Source organism: Trichomycterus rosablanca, chromosome 13, assembly GCF_030014385.1.
Source record: "Trichomycterus rosablanca isolate fTriRos1 chromosome 13, fTriRos1.hap1, whole genome shotgun sequence".
In the NCBI taxonomy this organism is placed as follows: Eukaryota; Metazoa; Chordata; class Actinopteri; order Siluriformes; family Trichomycteridae; genus Trichomycterus; species Trichomycterus rosablanca.
In genome coordinates this window covers 7,279,843-7,301,910 of record NC_086000.1, presented here as the reverse complement: position 1 = coordinate 7,301,910, position 22,068 = coordinate 7,279,843, and the positions used below count along the sequence as shown (strand labels likewise).

At 37.7% G+C, this 22,068-nt stretch overlaps 2 protein-coding genes across 2 annotated transcripts in view; one reads left to right on the top strand and one right to left on the bottom strand.

Annotated features, from left to right (window-relative positions):
• LOC134325657 (formin-like) overlaps positions 1-6,959 on the top strand; it is a 102,310-nt gene extending 95,351 nt beyond the window's left edge. Inside the window, exons 16-18 of the mRNA XM_063007903.1 lie at positions 2,205-2,354; positions 5,990-6,071; positions 6,168-6,959. Of these exons, the coding sequence (XP_062863973.1) occupies positions 2,205-2,354; positions 5,990-6,071; positions 6,168-6,209 (274 nt within the window). The 3' untranslated portion in view covers positions 6,210-6,959. The remainder of the gene's footprint in view (positions 1-2,204; positions 2,355-5,989; positions 6,072-6,167) is intronic.
• A 5,473-nt stretch (positions 6,960-12,432) lies between these two features.
• grem1b (gremlin 1b) lies at positions 12,433-13,212 on the bottom strand. Its single transcript, XM_063007702.1, has one exon. The coding sequence runs from the start codon at positions 13,210-13,212 to the stop codon at positions 12,652-12,654; it is 561 nt and encodes a 186-aa protein (XP_062863772.1). The 3' UTR covers positions 12,433-12,651.
• Positions 13,213-22,068: the final 8,856 nt, after the last annotated feature.

Genomic DNA, 22,068 nt, shown 5'->3' with positions numbered 1-22,068 from the left:
GGTCCAGCATGCTTCAGCTGCCATGCCAGTTTTATCGCATGGCCGATTCATCACATTCTCCTCTGTCTGCAAGCCTGCTTTTCTCTGGAACCATGATACCGGGCTTGCTCTGGTCCAGATTTTCCACAGGCATGGGAAGCCAGCATACATTTATCTTTTTATGGGAATCTGGATGTGTTTGTGGCAATTTCAGGCCAGGTCCAAGTGTAAAGCCAAATATCTTGGTGGGGTGTGGTGCCGCTTATGCATTGCCATCGCTGGCTTGTTTTGGGGGTTGCCTTTTTTTCATATTGTGACATCTAGTACTCAGTTCTGCGCTATCCCTGTTCTATCCTCTTTCTCCATTACAGGCTGCTGATGTATTTGTGTTTTTAATTTGCAGTTTTTCCCCCAATTTAGTCGTATCCAGTTACCCAATTGCATTACGCTTCTTCTCTGCTGATGCTAACCTCCACTCACTGAGGACAGCCATGACTAACACACACCCCCTGCATCTTTTTACCTGCACGAGGCGAGTTCATATATGGATCAGCTTTGTGTACAGAGAGACACACCCTGATCACACATCATCCTGGCATCCCTGCACAGGTGCCATTAACCAATCGCATCACTTATAGGGAATCCCCTCCGGCACCCCTTTTAAACAACAAGCCAATCGTTGTTCATGTAGGCGCTCAGCCTGTCGGTTCCAGAGCTGAGATCGGAACCAACAAGTTTGAGATGTCAGCTCTGGTGTGCTAGCATGTTTTACTGCTGCACCACCTGAGTGCCTTCGAGATACTTGTTTTATATTTTTGCAGGCACAGGGCTTCACCTCATGCTCTAGTAGCTAGGGGCAAGCCACCCTGTTACATATGGTGCTTTGAAATAGCTCCTTACTTCTAACTGAATGTCAATCATCTATCATTTGTCCGTCATTCCCTTCTATCTTTCTTGATGAATCCTTGCATCCACCTCATCCCCATTTTCTCCACTGCTCTTCTAATTTTGTTTTGTCATAATAAATGAATAAAAAGGGGGTTTTGGCTGCCCAGCGCCAAAGAAGGAGCCACCCTGTACTCCCCTCATTCTTACCCTGATCCGGATTGTTACTGTATAGTATTTGGACACCTGTCCCAGAGCTGGTTGTACATTCAAGTCCAAAACCATGGCCAAAAATATGAACTTTCTGTGGCAAGAACAATCTCACAATTTCATGTTTTGGAATTAAGCCTGGTATAAAGCTTTCAGACCCCTTCCAAAGGGTGATTTTGGCACATTTTTGCATTTGCAATTTGTACACAGGTGATATTTTGTAAAAATAAGTGATATTTGGATGTTACATGGTTGATTTTTCTTCCTAAAAGGAAAACCTCACTTTCATTCTATTTTATCAGTCATTCTAAAGGAAAACAGACATTGTGTGTACAGGAAATGTTATTACCAGACAGGACTGTTGGTTTATTGCCCTGTCATTTGCACTCGCTCTTTGTCTATGTCATTTTGTGATCCAAAGATAAATCATTTTCTCTAAAAAAGAAAAGGGATCAAATGTTTCTGCCAGCGTGTCGTGTTCCATTGCTGGAGTACGGTATGGCCTGAACAAATAGCCAGAACGATAAAATGATATGCATCTTGACACTGGCATAGCGCCATTCTTTACGCAGCATGTCTCCTTTTAGCATAACACTAGGCCCCGTCTGACTGGAGGTCAGGGGAGGTTTGTGGACCTCGTGCAACCTCAGAGTCACAATTGGCTCTGAGACAAGCATGACTGCGGGAACAGGAGAGGTTCTTTAATCTCTGAATGGAAGCAGGTTGGCAGGCGGTGTGTAGCGTCTGCAGCTCGTGGAACACTTGCTGTGAACGTGGGAAAACATCGGGTTCAATTACAGTTGAATTATCTGCGGTACGTTGAGTTTGTGAATACACAGAGGGGGATTTTTACAGACTGAGAGCACTGAAGTATCAGTGTGTGTTCTCTCCTTATTCAGTTACAAGCAAACATTCTCTGTCGGCTTCTGAATTGTCCATGAATTGTCAGTTTAGATTAAATTTAACAAGATTAGAGCTCCTGGATTTGGGAATTTAAACTGTTCAGACTCTGACAAAAGGTAACTCAATCTAATATGAATGAGTCTTACTAGTTTATCAGTGCTTCTCTTAAAGCTGCATCGCCATGGTCTTGGTAGATTCACCCCCAACGTTCTTGTGTTCTTTTCTAGCTTCCAGGACATGGTGGCCTATCTTGGGGTCAAGCCCAAGTCTGGAGAGAAGGAGGTTGCACCTAACTACATTTTTCTGCTGTGGTTTGAATTCTGCAATGATTTTAAAAATGTATGGAAACTTGAGAGTAAAATCATCTCCCAAGAGAAGTAAGTACAAGTATTTGAAGCTTTAAAAGTCAGTGAGCCCCCAGTCAAACAGTTGATTAAACAAATATTCTTAAAATGTGTATTACTATGTATCTTTAAAGATGGTTGGGCTGTAATGGAATGCAAGTATTCAGAATACAATACAATTAATTTTAAAAGAATTTAAGTATTTAGATTTAGTGAGACATGGAACAAAATTTAATTGAGCATGATTCACTTTTCAACCATAAATACATCTTAAGAGTATTTGCCCTAACCCTGCCTTATATATATTACGTTAATATATAAAACATTAATATATAAAATATATAATAATATATAATATAATGTTAATATATAAAACAGTCAGACGGGGCCTGGTGTGACCCCTGTCACAGACTGTTTACCCTTTTGCTTTCGGGTAAAAGGTAGAGTAGTATACGCTGCAACACGAACGTTTTAGAAGTAGTTTCTACCCGACTGCAACAAATTAACCCAAATCTGATACATATTTCATCTATGGGTATAACATGCAATATCCTTATATCTTAACATGTGCAATAACGCAATGTGCAATAATTATCATTATGTATAATCACTGTGCAATACTTAATAACATAATAAATTATTATGTTTAACTTTTGATGTACCTCTTTTAATCCTACGTATTTTTAAATATATATATTTTTTCATTACTATTTTATATATATTTTCTATCTTAAACCTGCAGGGTTTTTAGCATGAACCAATGAACGTAATTTAGTTTTTTCTGTACACTTTGGTGTACAGTGAAATGACAATAAAGTAAATCTTGAATCTTAATAACTGTACATTTTCTGGTTTGAACTGATGGTTTACTTCAGTAAACAAAAATTAAGCCTACAAAAATATTAATGAAAATAGCAATTATAGACCTAATTTGTTCTGTTTATGTGAAATATTTCTTGTAAAAAATAACAGGGATAGGTTGAATTTGCCTGAATTTCCAAACACAAAATTTCTAGTCTATAGTACAATTGATATTAGCAAATTATTATTAATTTTATTATTGTTTTTATTTTTAAGTAATTTATTTGCTAGTTTTTGCATATATTTACCAATGCCATAAACCTAAATTTTAAATAATTATAATAATAATAGTAATAATAATGATAATAAATTTATGTCACTCTAAAAAAAGTAGATGACTTTATGTAGTCCAAGACAGGCACTTAGTTTGTGCAGCCTGGAACTCAGTGGTGCTATCTACCTGTCAGGCGTTAACGCATATATGATTGGCTATGTATGTAGGGATGGCTCAAGCCCTGCAGTGTATTGAAGCTCTGTCCAAGTCTCCAATTCACTTCACTTGCATGTCTTTGGACTGTGGGAGGAAACTGGAGCACTTGGAGGAAACCCACACAGACACGGGAAGAACATGCAAACTTCACACAGAAAGGACCCGGACCGCCCCGCCTGGGGATTGAACCCAGGTCCTTCTTGCTGTGAGGCGACAGTGCTACCCACTTAGCCACCGTGTCGCCAGGTTTTCTAATGTAAATATTTTGAAATTTTGAGCTCATTGCCATGCAGTGTGAACATAGTTTGAAGTCAGCCCACATTGAAAATAATTATTGCTCACCTCACACTAATGAAGTCAATAATATCCTCACCTCTCTATCTTGAATCACAGAGTCTTTTTGTTTCTGCCTTTGAAACAGCCAAAAAACAATGGAGCCCCATAACACATGCCAGACCCACCGCCTCTCTTACAACTGCACCTATTACTCACAAGCTTGAGACCCAGTCCAAATCCTGCAGACAATACTAACAAATAAAATGAAACTGCTTTTGGTTTTAAGTTGAAGTCAACGAAGCATCAAAGCGCTGTTCCTGACCTGGGGCATCCCTGCTGGGGGCACATTACCTCTCTCTGCGGCCCCCTGGAGGCTTTACTGGCACAACACGGAGGGGCCATTAAAGGCAGCGCACATGGTGATGTCCTTTAAATCAGGCCGTGGGCTGAGTAATTCAGGGAGCAGGGTTACTGTCAGTCTAAAATGCATTTGGGTGATGGGACGTATAGGGTGCACTTAAAACATCTGATATAAAAATGTTGATATATATGCTGTGATGTCTTGCTGATAATTTGCAGTTGTAAGTATCCATAATTATTTGTTATTTATATAAAAAATATTTTTATAAAGCCAATATAATTAGTTTGGTGACTATAGTACAAACTACTAGTAATATTTGCATGTTTTAACATTTTTACCAGAGAACCTCAAATCTGTAAAATCTCCTTGTTTTAGTCTGAAAGCCTGTAGGAATTCTTTTAGAATAGGTTGCAACATGGACTGTGTTAAGTACTAGGACATGTCAAATAAAATTTTAGCTGCCTTTGCCAAGAAGCTATAATTAGGTGAAGCTTTTATTTTGCAATCCCAGTCCTCTGACTTAAACTATTTCAAAACTCAGATCTGCTTGGTGAACTGAATAGTAGACTCCACAAGACCAATAAGGACCATTAAGTCAGAAGAACTGAAAATAAAATCGGATTTTTTGCTCTGTATTCTTTAGTCTTATCAGCCGTTATAGAAGTGCTGTTATGTTAACATGTGTGGTTGTATAAAGTGCAAGATTGCAAATTGTTTGCAATTATTTTTGTTACAGGAAGAAATTAATTATAGGTTACATTTATACAAACATTTCATTTTGTGTTCAAAATAATTAACCAGGTATATTTATTCATAACCTGACATTTACATTATTATATTTATTTGAACAGAAAAACTTACAAAAGTAAAATTATAAAATTGCTAATCAAGTACAGTGGTACCTTGTAAAACAATGTCCCCTAAACTCTATTCAGTTTGTTTTTTAAAAATTTATTTATTTAATTTTAAATTAACACTGAACAGCTTGAGCGGTGCAGTAAAACGTCATCAAAGTGTGAATATGAGACGAATCTGCATTTGTCTGTAAAAAACGTCAGATTCACTCTAAAAGCTCCACATACATCTATGTTTAGCTGGATTTTTTTCACTGTTTCACTTTTAAACTTGTGTTACAGCTCAGAGTGTGAAAAATTGTAAGAATATATTATAATACAGTATATTATATTTGTGTTATTTTCAGTGTATAAGTGTCAAAAACAACCCCATTGTTTTACAGAAGCCTAAAATATATGCAAGTCCATGGGACCATGGAACGCATTAAGTGGTTTCCCATACATCCTTATGGGAAAAAGATACATTGAAACTCAACGCCTTTTAACCTTAACGCCCCCAGTCCCAGAACCAATTAACGTTGAGTTTCGAGGTACCACTGTATTTTTTTAATCAACTTCACACTGATGACTAACAAGTATAAAATATGCACATAGATAAAAAGCAGGTAAAAACAACACCTTTAATAAATAAAATAAAGAAACAATATATGTATATATATATATATATATATATATATATATATACTGTATATATATATATATATATATATATATATATATATATATATATATATATATATATATATATATATATATATAAATTTTAAGTGTAGATTGATGGTTAAAAATGGCATTTATATTTATTTATATGAAATTCTCAATACAGTGGACATAAATTCAGGGGACCTGAATACAATATTGATTCTGCTCTTGTTCTTTTTTTAAGACTAAAAGAAGCTCAACAAAATGTTAAGAAGATCACAGCTGAAAAGAAAGTGGAAACAAAACAGGTTAATCCCAACAGTCTGGTAAGAACTAGAGCCACACATACATACATACAAACATGAATACAAAAATAATACCCAGCAACTTTCATTTAAATAAACTTAAACTTATTTTTACAGAAGGAGAGACTTAAACAGAAGGCAACTACATCCTCTAGCTGAAGATGAAAAAGGAAAAAGCCAGAAAAAGAAAGGAAATGGAAATGAACTGAAAGTTTCCAGTAAAGAGCTGCATTTTAATCTGCTACTTCACCAAGAACGCAGCATTGAGTAACTGATCTGAATTGCAAGTGCAATCAAAAGTGCTCGATTTGAGCTGGAGAAAATAATATATAATTAACTACTACATAAAAATGCTGCTAGGAAAATGTATTGGACCTCAACTGTCTTCATATCATAACAAATAACAAAAACCTGAATCTCCTGTGGTGACTCTTGACTCCTGTGGTGACTCTGTGGTGGCTCTTTCTTCTCAGGTTGGAAGAGTGGGGGTCTTTGGAACAAACATGTTTTTAAGACTTCAAAACCCAAAATCTATTTTAGTTTAAGATGAGGCCAATAAAGTTAAGCAATATGCTCATAGTTCTTAACCTGTTCCCTTGGGCTGATGGTGGACCATGACGAAATTTCATTCTGATCTGCAACACACAGTCTTGTTTTGCCTACCTGCCTGGAAGGGTGAAGGATCACACCTGCTTCCTGCAAGACATGTGAGGCTATATTCAATCCACTTTTCTGTGCTTTGAAGAGCCACATATGAGCACAAATACTATGAAGATTGGCTGGTCATTTTGCTTAGGCGAGAAGCTATAACAATGCTGGGGGTTAAAGTAGCGATCTGCTAAAAATAGAGTAAATACTTTTGTGTTCTCAAGGGTTCTGCTAGGTTTTTAAGAAACATACTGTAGCCACTGTAGGTATATAGGCAGTACTGTAGTCAAGCCTACAGATTATGTTATTTTTATAATTAAAAGGTATAGTAATATGTAATTTAATGCCTGTTAAGTCCACATAAATAGAAGAAAAGAGTGCATTTAATGGGCAAGAATCCTAACGTCTGATTTTTGCTGCTGTCTAATTAATTAATTAATTCATTCATTGGACAGGTGAAGTACATACTCAGAGATATAAAATTTGAGTTATTCCTCTGCTGGATTTTGAGACCGCCTATAAAGCTAGCTGAACTTTACCAGGTAGTCCATTTATTTAATGCATTATTATTGAGTGTATGTTTATTTATAGAATTTTGACAAAACCGTTGACAAAATTAATATCACCAATGATGCTGGGACTGTGCTGACATACTACTTAGTACACTATTACGTGATATAAGATGCTTACTAGGTAATGGACTTTGTTATGTACTGTTATTGTATTTATTTGTTTTTGTTTGGGGGGGGGGGGGGATTTTCAGGCACCCCCTATGACATACAGTCACCAGCCGTGTCTTTTTACCTGCCAGTGGCGGAACTCACAAATCTGAGACTGTATAGTGTACATAGTCACAATATGCCAACCAGACAGCAGAGGTCTGCAGCGGCAGTGAAACCCCATTGATGTCCCTCATTGGATGCCCAACTAGGTCGATACACTATTTATTTTTATATATATCGATCCCCGCTCTGATTGAGGAGAACGAAGCTAACCAACGCCCCCTCCGACACATGGGCAGCAGCCGTATTTTGTCACCTACACTTTGAAGAGTGCAGTGCGGATCAGCACTGTGTACGGAGAGACACACCCTGACAGCATTTTTCCCCATCTCTGTGCTGGCACCATCATTCAGCCGGCAGAGGTCGTAATTGCATTAGTTATGAGAAAGTCCCAATCCGGCTTTTAATATACCACCCCTATCTGAACAACAGGCCAATCGTTGTTTATATTCAATAATTTCCTTCGGGATAAATAAAATATCTATCTATCTATCTATCTATCTATCTATCTATCTATCTATCTATCTATCTATCTATCTATCTATCTATCTATCTATCTATCTATCTATCTATCTATCTATCTATCTATCTATCTATCTATCTATCTATCTATCTATCTATCTATGTGGGTGCTCACCTTTGCTGGCAGGCAGAGCTGAGACTCGATACGATGTATTCGAGATCCCAGCTCTGGTGTCAGCGTGTGTTTTTACCGCTGCGCCACCTGAGCGGCTTATTATTACCAGTCCACTACCACTGCCTCATATACAAAACATTTACAGACAGAGTGCTGAAGGTACTCACAGTTTTATTGTTGCCAAAATCAAAAGCACCTCTTTCCAATTTCCAAGATGCGCTTTCATTAGTTTGATAGACTTTAACTTAGAATCTGAACTTAGTTGTGCAACAACATACCTTCATACACACCTTAATGTTAATTATTTATACATGACCTCTGTTGTAGTTTATTTGATAGAAAGGCTAAGAACCTCTGCTTTCTGCCTATATGTATTACTATGACCAACAGTTTTCCTCATGTTTTTATTTTCTATCTAGGCAGACAGGGTGGCTGACAGCCAGATGTCATCAGTCAGAACAGACTTTACTCACGTACCTCAAGTTATCCGCCATGGCAGGGTTAGAGAAGGATAAAACACAAGCGTCAGTCAGAGCAGGTTAGAGGTTTTAGATGTGTATTCTATTTTAACTGTACAACCACCCACTTAATCGCTTAAAGGTAGGTTTGTCAGTTTCATGCACTTTCCTGTTTGTAGGTGCAGCTATTCTTTTGCCTCTTTTTTCCAAATGGTACTTGTATGGTGTATGTATGGTATGGCGTACAATTTCTCATGTACCTCAGTTAAACTTTCTATGCAATCTTTCTTTCCTAAAAAAAAACAGCGGCTACTTTTGAGACATGTATTGTCCATATAGAAAAGAGCTTATTTATTTTCATAGAATATCAACTGCTGATTTTATTTTTTTAGTTATATTATTAAACCGTGTTGCAACCCAAGTTGAAGGGGAAAAAAAAAAAAATATATATATATATATATATATATATATACAGTATATATATATATATACTGTATATATACTATATATATATATATACAGTAGATAGATATACGGTATATATATATAGATATAGATATAGATATAGATAGATATGGATGTGTACAAATGGGTGATTTATTTATTAACATAAAAAGATTCTATATAATTAGTGGACTCAATCTAAGCTTTGATGAGACCTACTAAATTGCCATTTATGTGATATACTGTATCTTCATTATTATTTCTACACCATTCTTGTTTAACATTTTGATGTGGGCTGTTCATCAGAAATGTGTGTACACTGTTTTTATCCAGCATTCCTTTCCATTCCTATTAAAAAAACACTTGATGGCTTTTCTTAATTGAATGTCCACAAAATGTCAGAATGCATTGAGCTGATATCTGCTACACTTCAATCCAAATGAAATTAGTTGTGCTGTAGAGGGACTGCACTTCCTCCTGTTTTTCTGTACAGAGTAAAGGTTCATCACAGTCTTTACCAGAAAAAAGTGGACAGTGGATCAGAAACAGGTTTTCATGATTTATTTTTAACTAGTGTAATAATACACTTTTATGATAAAACAAATAACATTAGTGTACCAATAGGTTTGTTTGTTTTTTAGGATTTTAACGTCATGTTTTACTCTTTGGTTACATTCATGACAGGAACGGTAGTTACTCATTACACAAGGTTCATCAGTTCACAGTCCTGGACAATTTTGTATCTCCAGTTCACCTCACTTGCATGTCTTTGGACTGTGGGAGGAAACCTGAGCTCCCGGAGGAAACCCACACAGACACGGGGAGAACATGCAAACTCCACACAGAAAGGACCCGGGCCTGTTGAGTGACAGTGCTACCCAATGTGCCGCCCCAGTGTACCAATAGGAGAATTGAGTTGAGTTTTTATGCAATGAAGCCTATATGCAATTTAGACTGTATTTAATTCTTTTAGAGGAAACAACTGTTCATGAAATTCGAGGTTATTATTATTATTATTATTATTAGTGTGATTGCTGAAGGCATTTTTTAATGGCAATTTGCTAAACTGAACTTCTGCTTAGATGACAGCTTGGACACAGATACAGTCACCTGTCTGGGAAAAAGTATTCACACCCCCACAAACTGCAGGTCTTCATATACGCACACCCGCCCACCTGCCACCGTTCCAACTCTAAATCGTACAGCTTGTTTATGACACCGGGACATGGATAACATTTTTGGATATGCACACCCGCCCACTTGCCACACCCGTTTTTGTCCCATTCACTTCCATTCATTTTTTGAAATTTCGAGATATCAACGCCGTTCCAACTCTAAAATGTACAGCCCGTTGATAACACTCCAACTTGGAATCAGCATTTGGATACGCAGACCCACCCACCTGCCACGCCCATTTTTTTGCCCCATTCACTTATATTCATTTTTTGAAATTTTTAGATATCAACGGCGTTCCATCTCTTAAATCGTACAGCCCATTGATGACACCCCAACTTGGATACAGCTTTTAGGTACACACAACCGCCCACCCGCAATTGCTGTAGTCACACTCGCATTTTCTTCAGGAAATGCACCGCTCTAGTTATTACCTGGGGTCTTAATTATCATACTGTCAAATGCCTTTTTAAAAGACAATAAGCATTATAAGTTTTTTTTTTCCATGATTATAATGTAATAACAGTGATACCCTCATAAAAGCTTAAACTCTTCTCAACACCATTAAAAAAACACAATCCTTTTTTAACTTCTGCGGACCAGAACCTAATTTTCATGCAAAACTGTCAAAGTGGAACAGCACTAGACACAAATAAGTAGAGTTTAGAACTTTACTGAACTTTTAATTATTTAAATAATTTGTTAATTTTGTTACATTTCCATATGTGTACGTTTTGCAGGTCGAACATTTGGTTATTTTATATAGCAGAAAGAAACACCAGTGACTTTTTATTCCTTCTGTTTTCACTGATAAGTTATGCACTTCTTAGCTTATGCTGCCACATTGATTTTTAGGAGTTTGTCCCATGCATGATACAGACCCACTGACATCACTAGTTCGATTTTCTCTGGCTTTTTTCTCATAAATGGTTTTGATGGGAATAAAATAATAATCATTTGTTTTCTGAAGCTTTGGCAATACACAGTCTTTTCTGGTCATGATTTATTTTACTTATGAAGTAATCTCTTCATACAAATGTTGCTTCATTTTCTTATACATGACTTTAAACAACTGTAAAACTAATAAACTAATAAAACTGCATTTATATACCATACCATTACAAATGATAGAGGGTTCACTCCCAGAAAGACACTCAAATTGATTTATTTGCCATTTTATTTATACATTAACTTAACAAGCTTGCAGTATAGTTAAAGCAGCAATCCAATTAAACAGACTGAACTATGTATGTACAAAATATAAACTAGTTCTCTTACTGGGAGATACAAGCCTAGTAAATATTAATCATCAAGTCTAGCTGTTTTTCTATCATACTGAGCAATGTCCTTTCACGAAAAAGAAAATCACAACAAACTGACAATAAAATACACCTGCAATCATACAAGCTTCCTACAATCATATTAAATAAATGTCCTTATTAAATGTCCATTCAGTCTGACTAAGTTCCACATAGTGGACAAAACACAAACTTTGGCATTCTCCAAAACGCAAACTTACTGTTAGAATTGTGACCATTTTGCTGTCATTCTGTCATTCTTCAAATAGGGGCTAAAGTCCATGCTTCCAAAATGATGCTATACACATTATGCAAGTCTCTTGATGGTCTTTTTGTATCCATTTTTGGCTGGACAGCCATTTATAACTTAAGTCCACCTGCATGTTGCACATTTGAATTTGATCTATGTGAGCTATACACCGTCTAATGCAAACTTTGGTCACCCCTGGTGAAATTCCATATTTGTTGATTTTCTAAAATACATTCTCTTCATGGCATGGATACTACAGGTACTTCATCACATGTAAATACACAATTACTGTTTGCTGAATTTTACATATCTGGAAAAAATAGAATGGCCTTTTTTTTTATTCTTAATTTATTAATTTGTACATTTGGGCGCTTGTGTGGTGCCTAGGTAAATAGCTCACTATTGCTGGGGTCCAGCTTTTGATTCTCCAACGGTGCTTTCGGCCAGCCAGGCATCTACATACAGACATGATTGGCTATGCGCGTAATTGCATTGCGCCTAGTGATGCTCACCACAACCTGAACCAGGATAAAGTGGTGGTAAAACATGAGGATGTAATAGAATACTGTATGTAGAATTCAGACAGCACATATTTTTATATCTTATATTTAGGGGGATGTATTTTATTTTCACTCAGAGAATTAACAAACATGGAAGTTGGCCATGGGCGTCCAAACTTTTGCATAAGTCAGTAGGATAACTTTGGGTGTTTTGTGGCCTCTGCTGTGTCTCCTCTTCACCACGTGACGTTATTATTTTGGTGATGGGACCATGTGTTTTCTGTGCTGAATGGCGTGTATTTGTTTAGGCTCTGTGGTGATGGAACCGTGTTTTCTGTGCAGAATTGCGTGTATTTGTTTAGGCTCTGTGGTGACGGCGCTGGAGTTGTGCTGTGGATGCGCACGCAGGGTTCAGTCGAGGTCGATGGAGATGCAGCGGCACTGCTTGACCCTCTGCACGCGCTTCTTGCGGGTGGGCGGCTGCAGGTCGGGGCAGTTGAGGGTGTAGGTCATGGTGGTGAAGCGTTTGGGTTTGCAGAAGGAGCAGGATTGGAATGCGCCCTCCTCTCGGCGCACATGGCGCGGGATGTAGAAGGAGTTGCACTGACCGTAGCAGAAGCGGTTCAGGATGGTGATGCTGATACAGCCTTCCTCGTGCAGAGTCTGCTTCAGCGGCTGAGTTTTACACCAGTCCCGCTTCAGGTAGCGTCGCTCGGTCACTTGCAGCGCCTCCTGACTGGATTCCAGCACCTCCTCTGCAGAGGAAGAAGAGCCTCTACCCCTGCCCGAGTATGAGGACGAGTAGGTGGCGGAGGAAGAACCGCCCTGGCGTCGGTTTTCTGACGTGTTTGGTTTGTTCTTACCCCGGATTGGAATGGAGCCCTGAGTCGCTCTGCTCTCCGCCTCCGCCGCGCACTTCACAACAGCCGAGAAGAGCAGCACAGCGCACAGCAGCCGCGCACATCTGTCCATCCTGCAAATCATCCACACAAATCAGATGTTAACAGGCCGGGTCATTGTGTTTTCATCTGGAACATTGTGATTGATTACGCGCCGTAGAGCATACAGAAAAAGCGCAAAACATTGGAAAAATGCACTTTATTGTACTAATTACGCCTTAATTCTTTACTGGAATAGTCGTATTGTTGTTTGGGGTCTATTACAATTGGCTATTAGTTATTAAAATTCGTAGTTTCTTTTCCTTCGTACTTGTATCTGTATTTTATTCCACTTTGTTTCTTGTTCTAATATCAATCAAACCTTTATAGATTAGATAGATAGATAGATAGATAGATAGATAGATAGATAGATAGATAGATAGATAGATAGATAGATAGATAGATAGATAGATAGATACTTTATTAATCCCGAAGGAAATTAAGGCCTCAGTAGCAAAAGTCAAAAGTAATAGTACACACTACAGAGATTCACATTATACAAACAAGAATCTGTATAATCACAGCAACACTCAGACAACACACTACAACAACAGGACCTATGGGTACATATGGAGGTGTTATTTCAGTTAACATTGTAAGGCTGGTATAGATTATAAGTAACAGCTGTAAAATATAAATTATAAAGTAAATTATAAAGTGAATTATAAAGTGAATTATAAAGTGAACCACAGTGCAAATATAAATGACAAAATAATGATATACAGTTAATGCCAAACATTTAATTACAGTTCAATTCTGTCTGCAGTATTTTTTTCTGTGACTGAATAATTAAACAAATCCTTTCCTACTTCTTCTAAACTTCATTTAGACTTCAAAAGCTGCATACAGCAACTCAAATGTTTTATTTGATGGTGCAGAAAGTTCTAGAATTTCATTTAACAGTGTGATACTGCCTTATTTCTCCCAAGTGATTGCTCATTATTTCTCTGTTCTCCTAAAGTAATTATAAAGTTACTATATTTGGTGAATTATTGGTGCCCATATAAATAGGAACAGTTTGACTAGACTCATGGTGTAAATCATAATCACAACAAGAAGTTAAATTACATTATAGAACTTAACACACCACCACATTAAGAATGTTGCTGTATGTGTAGCAAAATTGTGCATATTCTAGTATTCAAATATACAGCAATAAATGTAAATTGTCATGTTTCTACACGTTTCTCGTTGTTCGGAATTTTTCATTTATGTAATTTAGATGTTAACGTGCTTATGCTATGTTATTTTTCTGAATCATTATTTATGCAGAACTTCGTGTAATTCGCATTTACATTAAGCTCAGCGCGCATGTTTGTTGTTGGCGTTGGAGTGTACTTTTACGCGTAAGCGTCCCATAATTATTCCCAGCCTATATAATACAAACTGAATGGAACGGAACATGTAAACCACTAATGTCACGATGGGCTTGGTTGGATTTGCTTGCTTGAATTAAAGGCGATTCACGTGTGGTGACTTTTCAGGTAGCCCAAGGTTATGGATGTCAGTGGTGCCAGAAAAGGATTTTTGACGATGCGATTTTGGCGATGCGACAGGACATCCACGAACGATTTCTTACTATATATAGTGCTGAGAAGAATGATGAGAAAGTGTTCGTTTCGGAGTAAATTGATTAGTCCATTGGTGCACCGATGCAAATAATAAAGGACAATGAGCTCAAAGGTTCGGTGGGGAACTAAACAGATTTTCTGGAATCGACGCATATGGTGCCATCCAAGACCACGGGGCGCAAAGCAAGAATACACACTGCACACAGCGCCAAGCAGCCGCAGGGAATCACAAACTTAACACCGTCAGCGGTGGACAATATGCAAGACTTCTTATAGTGACTGGACGCAAGGATCGAACCCAGTTCCCCATAACGCATCACGCTGAGCACCATCTGCGCCAGGTTTTATGAAAACCAAACCAACGCCTTTATATATAAAAAACAACAACAGATATATTTCTTTCTAAAGTGGCTCTACAAGGGGTTAAGGACAAATGGAAGAAGGTTTTAGATTAGACATAATCAAAAGATACAATTACTGGCATGGATCTCATGGCTGCTTTGGGATTTGAATAATTTCTGCAAGTGTTCTTTTTCTTGGACTGAATGGCTGGATCTTATACTCCCAAGAACCCTTTCAAAAGCTTTGGGATCAGCAGTCAACCTTTTAAGTAACGAGAGACATTCGTCTTGAAGCGTCAACCAGCCGGTTGACACTTCTAGAAGTAAAAAAAAAAGATGGTTTACTGGTGGAATCTGGGGAGAAGGAGACAGGGAGGATAAATAAGCCCACCTTGTTTAGTAAAACACCTTATATTATGATCAGGATTAATAGCAGTTATATGTGGTTTGTTGTAATGTTCCCAGTTCCAGAGATGCGTTCCCAGTTGCATGTACTGAAGAACAGACTTGTAGCTTAGCAGATCTAGCCAGTAATCAGAAGGTTGCTGGTTCAAACCCCACCAATGCCAGGTTGTCACTGTTGGGCTCTTTGGCAAGGCCCTTAATTGCTTAGAAAGTAAGTCGATGAACTATGAACTAGAGATGCGTTCCCAGTTGCATTTACTAAAGAACAGTGATAGGGCCAGTGATAGCTCAGTGGTTAGGGTATGGTACGGGCCGGTTCAAGCCCTGCCACCACCAAGTTGCCACTGTTGGGGCCCTGAGCAAGGCCCTTAACCCTCAATTGCTCATTGTGTAAGTCGCTTTGGATGAAAGCGTCTGCTAAATGCTGAAAATGTAAAGAACAGACTTTTAGCTGAGCAGATCTAGCCAGCTGTGGTTCTCATAGAAGCAGAAAAGTCTTATGGTTGTGTGGAATGATTCAGATTGTTGAAATTACCATAAATAACAATGTCTTCTGACATGATTGCTGTTATTAATTTGGTCAAAGTATTTTTGATAAAAATTCAAGAATGTCCTAGTTTCAGTGAACTTGTTCTCACAATGTAGTGGAAAAACTGATCTAAATTGTAAAACTGCAAACAGGCTACACTGAATAATTGCCTTCTCATTTTGATCTGTTTTTAGGCCTATTATTGCTATTTGTGGCCTCAAAACCAAAATCTCCGCAAAATGATCCATGACACGGAACGCTGTCATAAGGGAATGTGGATGATGCCCAGAACATTGCGACTGTTTTCCAGCATCACATGGAATTTAATTCGGTCCACAAACTAGTTCTGCAGATGCTCATACAAGCGGTTACTTATGAAGTAAGACTGTTTTGCATTTAGCTGAGAAAGTAATAGAAATGACCATGCCACAGGTTCTCCATGTAGAAGCTAAAATTGAAATTTTTTTTAAAGCACTAACACCTATGTTATTTTTATCATTAGTCAGAATCTATAGAAGTACTTGTTTATAAATAAATAGATTTTTGCTCGATATTTAAGTGAATTGCCAACTCTCTCCCACATCCTTGAGCATCCTTGACTTTCTCCAGCCACAACTATTGTGACCAAATAAGCTAGTCCTAAAAATAATAATCTAAAATAGCATTTTAAACATGATAAGACAGTATGTCTGCAATACAGTACAGATGTGTGTGTGGATCTACTGGACACCTGCTTCATTTTCACAGCAAACCCAGGTGACCACCAGCAGACGCCTTCATCCAAAGCGACTTACAGTAGTGAGACAGTATACATTCTGAGCAATTGAGGGTTAATAGCCTTGCTCAAGGGCCCAACAGCAGCAACCTGGCAGTGGTGAGACTTGAACCTTCTGATTACTAGACCAGTACTTTAACCGCAATAGACGCGCATAGAAGGAAAGCGCGTAAAGTGCGTATACAGGGTGTACAGCTCACCTGTCTGTGCTCCTCGCTGTCATGTCAAACTTCTGCTGCTCTGTCTGAATGCTCCAAATTAAGAAAAAACAAGTAAGAACACAATGCTGATCAGCACTTCAGAGCTAAAGTTCTGAATCCCGAGGTGAAGTCAGTAGATGAGAGAAGCTGAAGAATGCTGGAGAGAATGTGCAGCTGGTAACGATGCCATAGAGAAACACACACGCGCGCTGACGGGCTTTAATAGGAATCAGTCCAGCGCCCGACTGTCTCCGGTTTAAATGATGTTCACGACAGCTCTGTGCACATTATTGGCCAGACGCGACGCGAGCAAAACCCCAAACTTTCCGCCCCCCTCATCACTTCCCCGAAGCCACTAGAGGCAAATGGACAAGCAGAGAGGCAGTCGATTGGGGAGGGGGGTATTGATCCCAGGGAAACTAAACTCCCATCACATCGCACTGGTTTGATTCCTTCATGGAGCGAAAATAACTGTCGTTTATCTGCCCCAACGCGGATATATAAAACATTGTATGTACACTACATACCTATGTGTACATGAGTATATGTGTGTATGTATTTGCATGTGTGTATATGTATGTATATGGGTATATATGTATATATATATATATATATATATATATATATATATATATATATATATATATATATATATATATATATATATATATATATATATATATATATATATAGTATATATACATATGTATATATACAGTACCAGTCAAAAGTTTGGACACACTCATTCCTGTGGTTTTTCTTGATTTTTATTTTTTATTTTAACATTGTAGATTAATAATGAAGACATCCAAACTATGAAGGAACACATATGGAATTATGTAGTAAACAAAAAAAGTGTTAAACAAACCAGAATATGTTTTATATTTCATATTCTTTAAAGTAGCCATCTTTTGCTTTGATGACAGCTTTGCACACTTTTTGGCATTTTCTCAATCAGCTTCATGAGGTAGCCACCTGGAATGGTTTTCAATTAATGTTTGTGCTTTGTCTAGAGTTAATTTCTGGAATTTCTTGCTTTTTTAATGTGTTTGAGACCATCAGTTGTGCTGTGCAGAGGTAGAGTTGGTAAAATATAAAACATATTCTGGTTTGTTTAACATTTTTTTGTTCACTACATAATTCCATGTGTTCCTTCATAGTTTGGATGTCTTCAGTATTAATCTACAATGTAGAAAATAAAAATAATCAAGAAAAACCACTGAAGAGAAGGTGTGTCCAAACTTTTGACTGGTACTGTACAGTATATATATACAGTATATATATATGTGGCTATATTGGCCTCATTGTGCAATATTGTCACATGTCACTTTACTATTTAATAATTTAATAACTATTCAATATTTACACTAAAACTATACCTCATGCATCATTACAGTTACCAGTTATTCATTTTATGTAAATTACAAGAAAGATTTACTGCTAGTTTTTCTGTTTGCTTTTGTTTTGTACTGTTAATTATTTGTTGTATTATGCTACTGGCTTTAATTTCCTTTGGGATCAATAAAGTATCTATCTATAGCCAAAAATGTGTGGACACCCAAGCTTGAGTTTGTACATCCAATTCCAAAACCATTGATGCTAATATGAATGTGCCCCTGTTTGCAGCCCCATTCTTCAGGGATGGTTTCTGTGGGAATTTGTGTTCATTGAGTCAAAATAGCATGTGTGAGCTCAGACACTGATGTTGGACTTCTGGCTGGAGTTCTAACACAACCAACTCAATAAACCCTTTCTCTATGGACCACCCCAAAAAGGTCCTCATGCTAGAATAATGTCACTAAAAACCAAGCAGTAGTGATCTTGTATGAAATGGCTCAAAGCTTTGGGCTATCAATCAAAAGGTTGAGAGTGCCATGCAGCCACCGTTGTCAATATTGTCAATACTGCAGCCGATATTGTAAACCTTTAATTTATTTGTTAGACTTGAATTCAATCATTCTTTAGCAATGGGTGCCTGAACTTAGTAATTAGTAGAACTATTTTTTAAGCATTCAGATGACAAAAACATGCATTATCTCATGAATTGTTTAATACGTGTGTTAAAAACATTCACATTTAGGGCACAAAAAAACCCCAAAAAAAACACAGATGTCAGACCATCCTTATATTTGTCTGTAACAGCAGTGATACAGTGACTCCAGATCATTCAAAGCAAACAGGAGCGACAGAAGATGTTGTGTCTATATGCAGATAATAAGTGTGCACTGAGGGTTTTGTTCAATCATTTGAACAATTAAAATAATACATTTAAATGGGGGGAAATGTTCACTTCAAATATCACAGAATACAATTAAATATATTAGTATAAGTATAATTACCATCAATTTACTTCTGGATCCTTTCTACTTTAAGATTTACACCAGCTGTTTCTCCTGACGTGTAATAGTTAATAGTTCTAATAGATGTAAAATCCCACTTTCATCAAACCAGGTTGCCTCAATGCTAAATAAACCTACATTTTGTTTGTTACATCTTTAAATTAATCTTTTGATGCTTAATTGTAAAACATGTACTCAACTGTAATGAGCCGTACGCAATCCTGTGTCTGAGGGCATGACTATATGAGGGTCATTAAGGCCATTAAAAGTAAGTCCTATTAATAAACCACTGTTTAATATTTGTACTATTTACGTTTCAACTGAGCATTAAAACAGTAACTAGTATGGCCAACCGACACGGAAACCTATTTGTCGGCCACAAGTTGTGTTAACATTTTAAATGACAAGAGGCCCTAAAATAAATAAATCTCACCCTGATACAGCACAATCTCAGTCCTCCAAGCTTATCAGCATAATTAAACTCAAACTGTGTACATAACCCATGTAATGGTAATAAAACCATACATAATTTACAGCATGGACAAACCCTTTATTTAGCAGGAGTCAAAGGAGGGCCTACTGTGCCTCATAGCGCTCATGTGGAAAGAGTTGATTGCATTCAAATATCCTCTAGGCTAAACAAGGAGGATGGGTCCGTGTTGAGTCTGGTTTCTCTCAAGGTTTTTATCTTGTCATATTTAGGGAATATTTCTTGCCATTGATGGTCTAGGCCTGTTCATCAGGGTCTTTTGGTCCTGGAATCTGTAAAAAGCACTATACAGATACATTTTGATGACCCAGCCTAACTCCATGGTGGCTAGTTCATATCACCACCCACAGTCAGATCTTCAACTGGAGAAAGACATTCTGTTTCACCTCCCTTACTTTACACAGACAGTCCCAAATTTTAGCCTAGTAGAGGATGTCTATGAACTCACTGATTGGTGTATTGTCATTAGCCTGCTTCATATCGGAGACATAGTGTACAATAGGTTCTTAACTCCCATTCTGGGATACTGAATACAATAGGGATGCTTCCCCAACCTCTTTTCTTTTACGTGCTCCATATAATGTCCAGGTGCACATGAGTATTAATTGGGTATCTTCTGGAATAGGCAGATTTACTTAAATAGTCAATAGTGTGTGTGTGTGTGTGTACATACATAACTTAGTTATATAAATATATACATATAAAGCAAGAGCTGGTCTCTCAGATGCACTCACATTCCCATTGCTAACATTAGGTATGGACTATATGAATGGATTATGTTAGATAGCTATTCTTTATTTACGGCATAATATACTGACAGATTTTGACCCTTGGTAAAATAATCTCTTCAGAACTACTAATTTAATACTGCTTTTTTAAATTCAGATGTGTAAACGACCACTAGACTGCTTTTATCTTTACTCCTAAAGCTCAAGAGACTTTTTCGTTAAGCACTACAGTAGTGGAAACATGCAAATTCCCACAAAGCCACAGTTGTTAGCAGCTTAACAGTATAATTAACTGGGAACTGGGAATCTGAGTTGAAGCACATTTATGTATTTCAGATCATATTACAAACTTCTTTCTCAAAACTTTTAGAAAATTCTCTGCCTAGCCAGATATGATGCTTTCCAAACCAGTTGTGGCTCTAAAATAACTATTTATTTAAAATTATAATTCCTTTGGTTTGAAATGTTTTGGGAGAATTGCCAGTAGATAAGCAGTGTTCTTTACCCTAGTGCGCCATGCTGTGGTAAACAAAAGAACTTCACATCAACTCAACACGAGTTCGGAAATGATGATGATGATGATGATTAATAACAAGGTTTTATAGCCACTTTATCCTGCTCAGGGTAGTGGCGGGCCCGGTTCCTCAAAAACAGGATTACCTTGGTCAGGGCACCAATCCATAGCAGGGCTTCGACTGCAGTTAATTACAATTTACATTATTGGCATTCAGCAGACGCCTTTATCCAAAGCGCCTTCAGTAGTGTGACAGTACACGCTCTAAGCAGTTGAGGGTTAAGGGCCTTGCTCAAGGGCCCAACAGCAGCAACATGGCAGTGGTGGGGCTTGAACCAGTGACCTTTTGATTACTAGTCCAGTACCTTAACCACTATTCTACAACTGCCCCTGTGGGCAGAGGGGAAAAAAGTTCAAACCCTATAACCCGAAGTGAAAGTCATAGATCACCATCATCCAGAAACACAGCAAGCTTCATGGGCTCAAGCTCATGTTTGTTTATGTTTATTAGGATTTTAACGTCATGTTTTACACTCTATGGTTACATTCATGACAGAAACAGTAGTTACTCATTACACAAGGTTCATTAGCTCACAAGGTTATGCTCCGGTTTCCTCCCACAGTCCAAAGACATGCAAGTGAGGTGAATTGGAGACACTAAATTGTCCATGTCTGTGTTCGATATAAACTTGTGAACTGATGAATCTTGTGTAATGAGTAACTACCGTTCCTGTCATGAATGTAACCAAAGTGTAAAACATGACATTAAAATCCTAAACAAACAAACATCACAAGGTTATATCGAACACAGTCATGGACAATTTAGTATCACCTCACTTGCATGTCTTTGGACTGTGGGAGGAAACCGGAGCACCCGGAGGAAACCCATGCAGCACATGCAAACTTCACACAGAAAGAATGACTCCACCTGGGGATCGAACCCAGGTCTCTCTTGCTATGAGGTGACAGTGCTACCTACTAAGCCGCCGTGCCGCCCC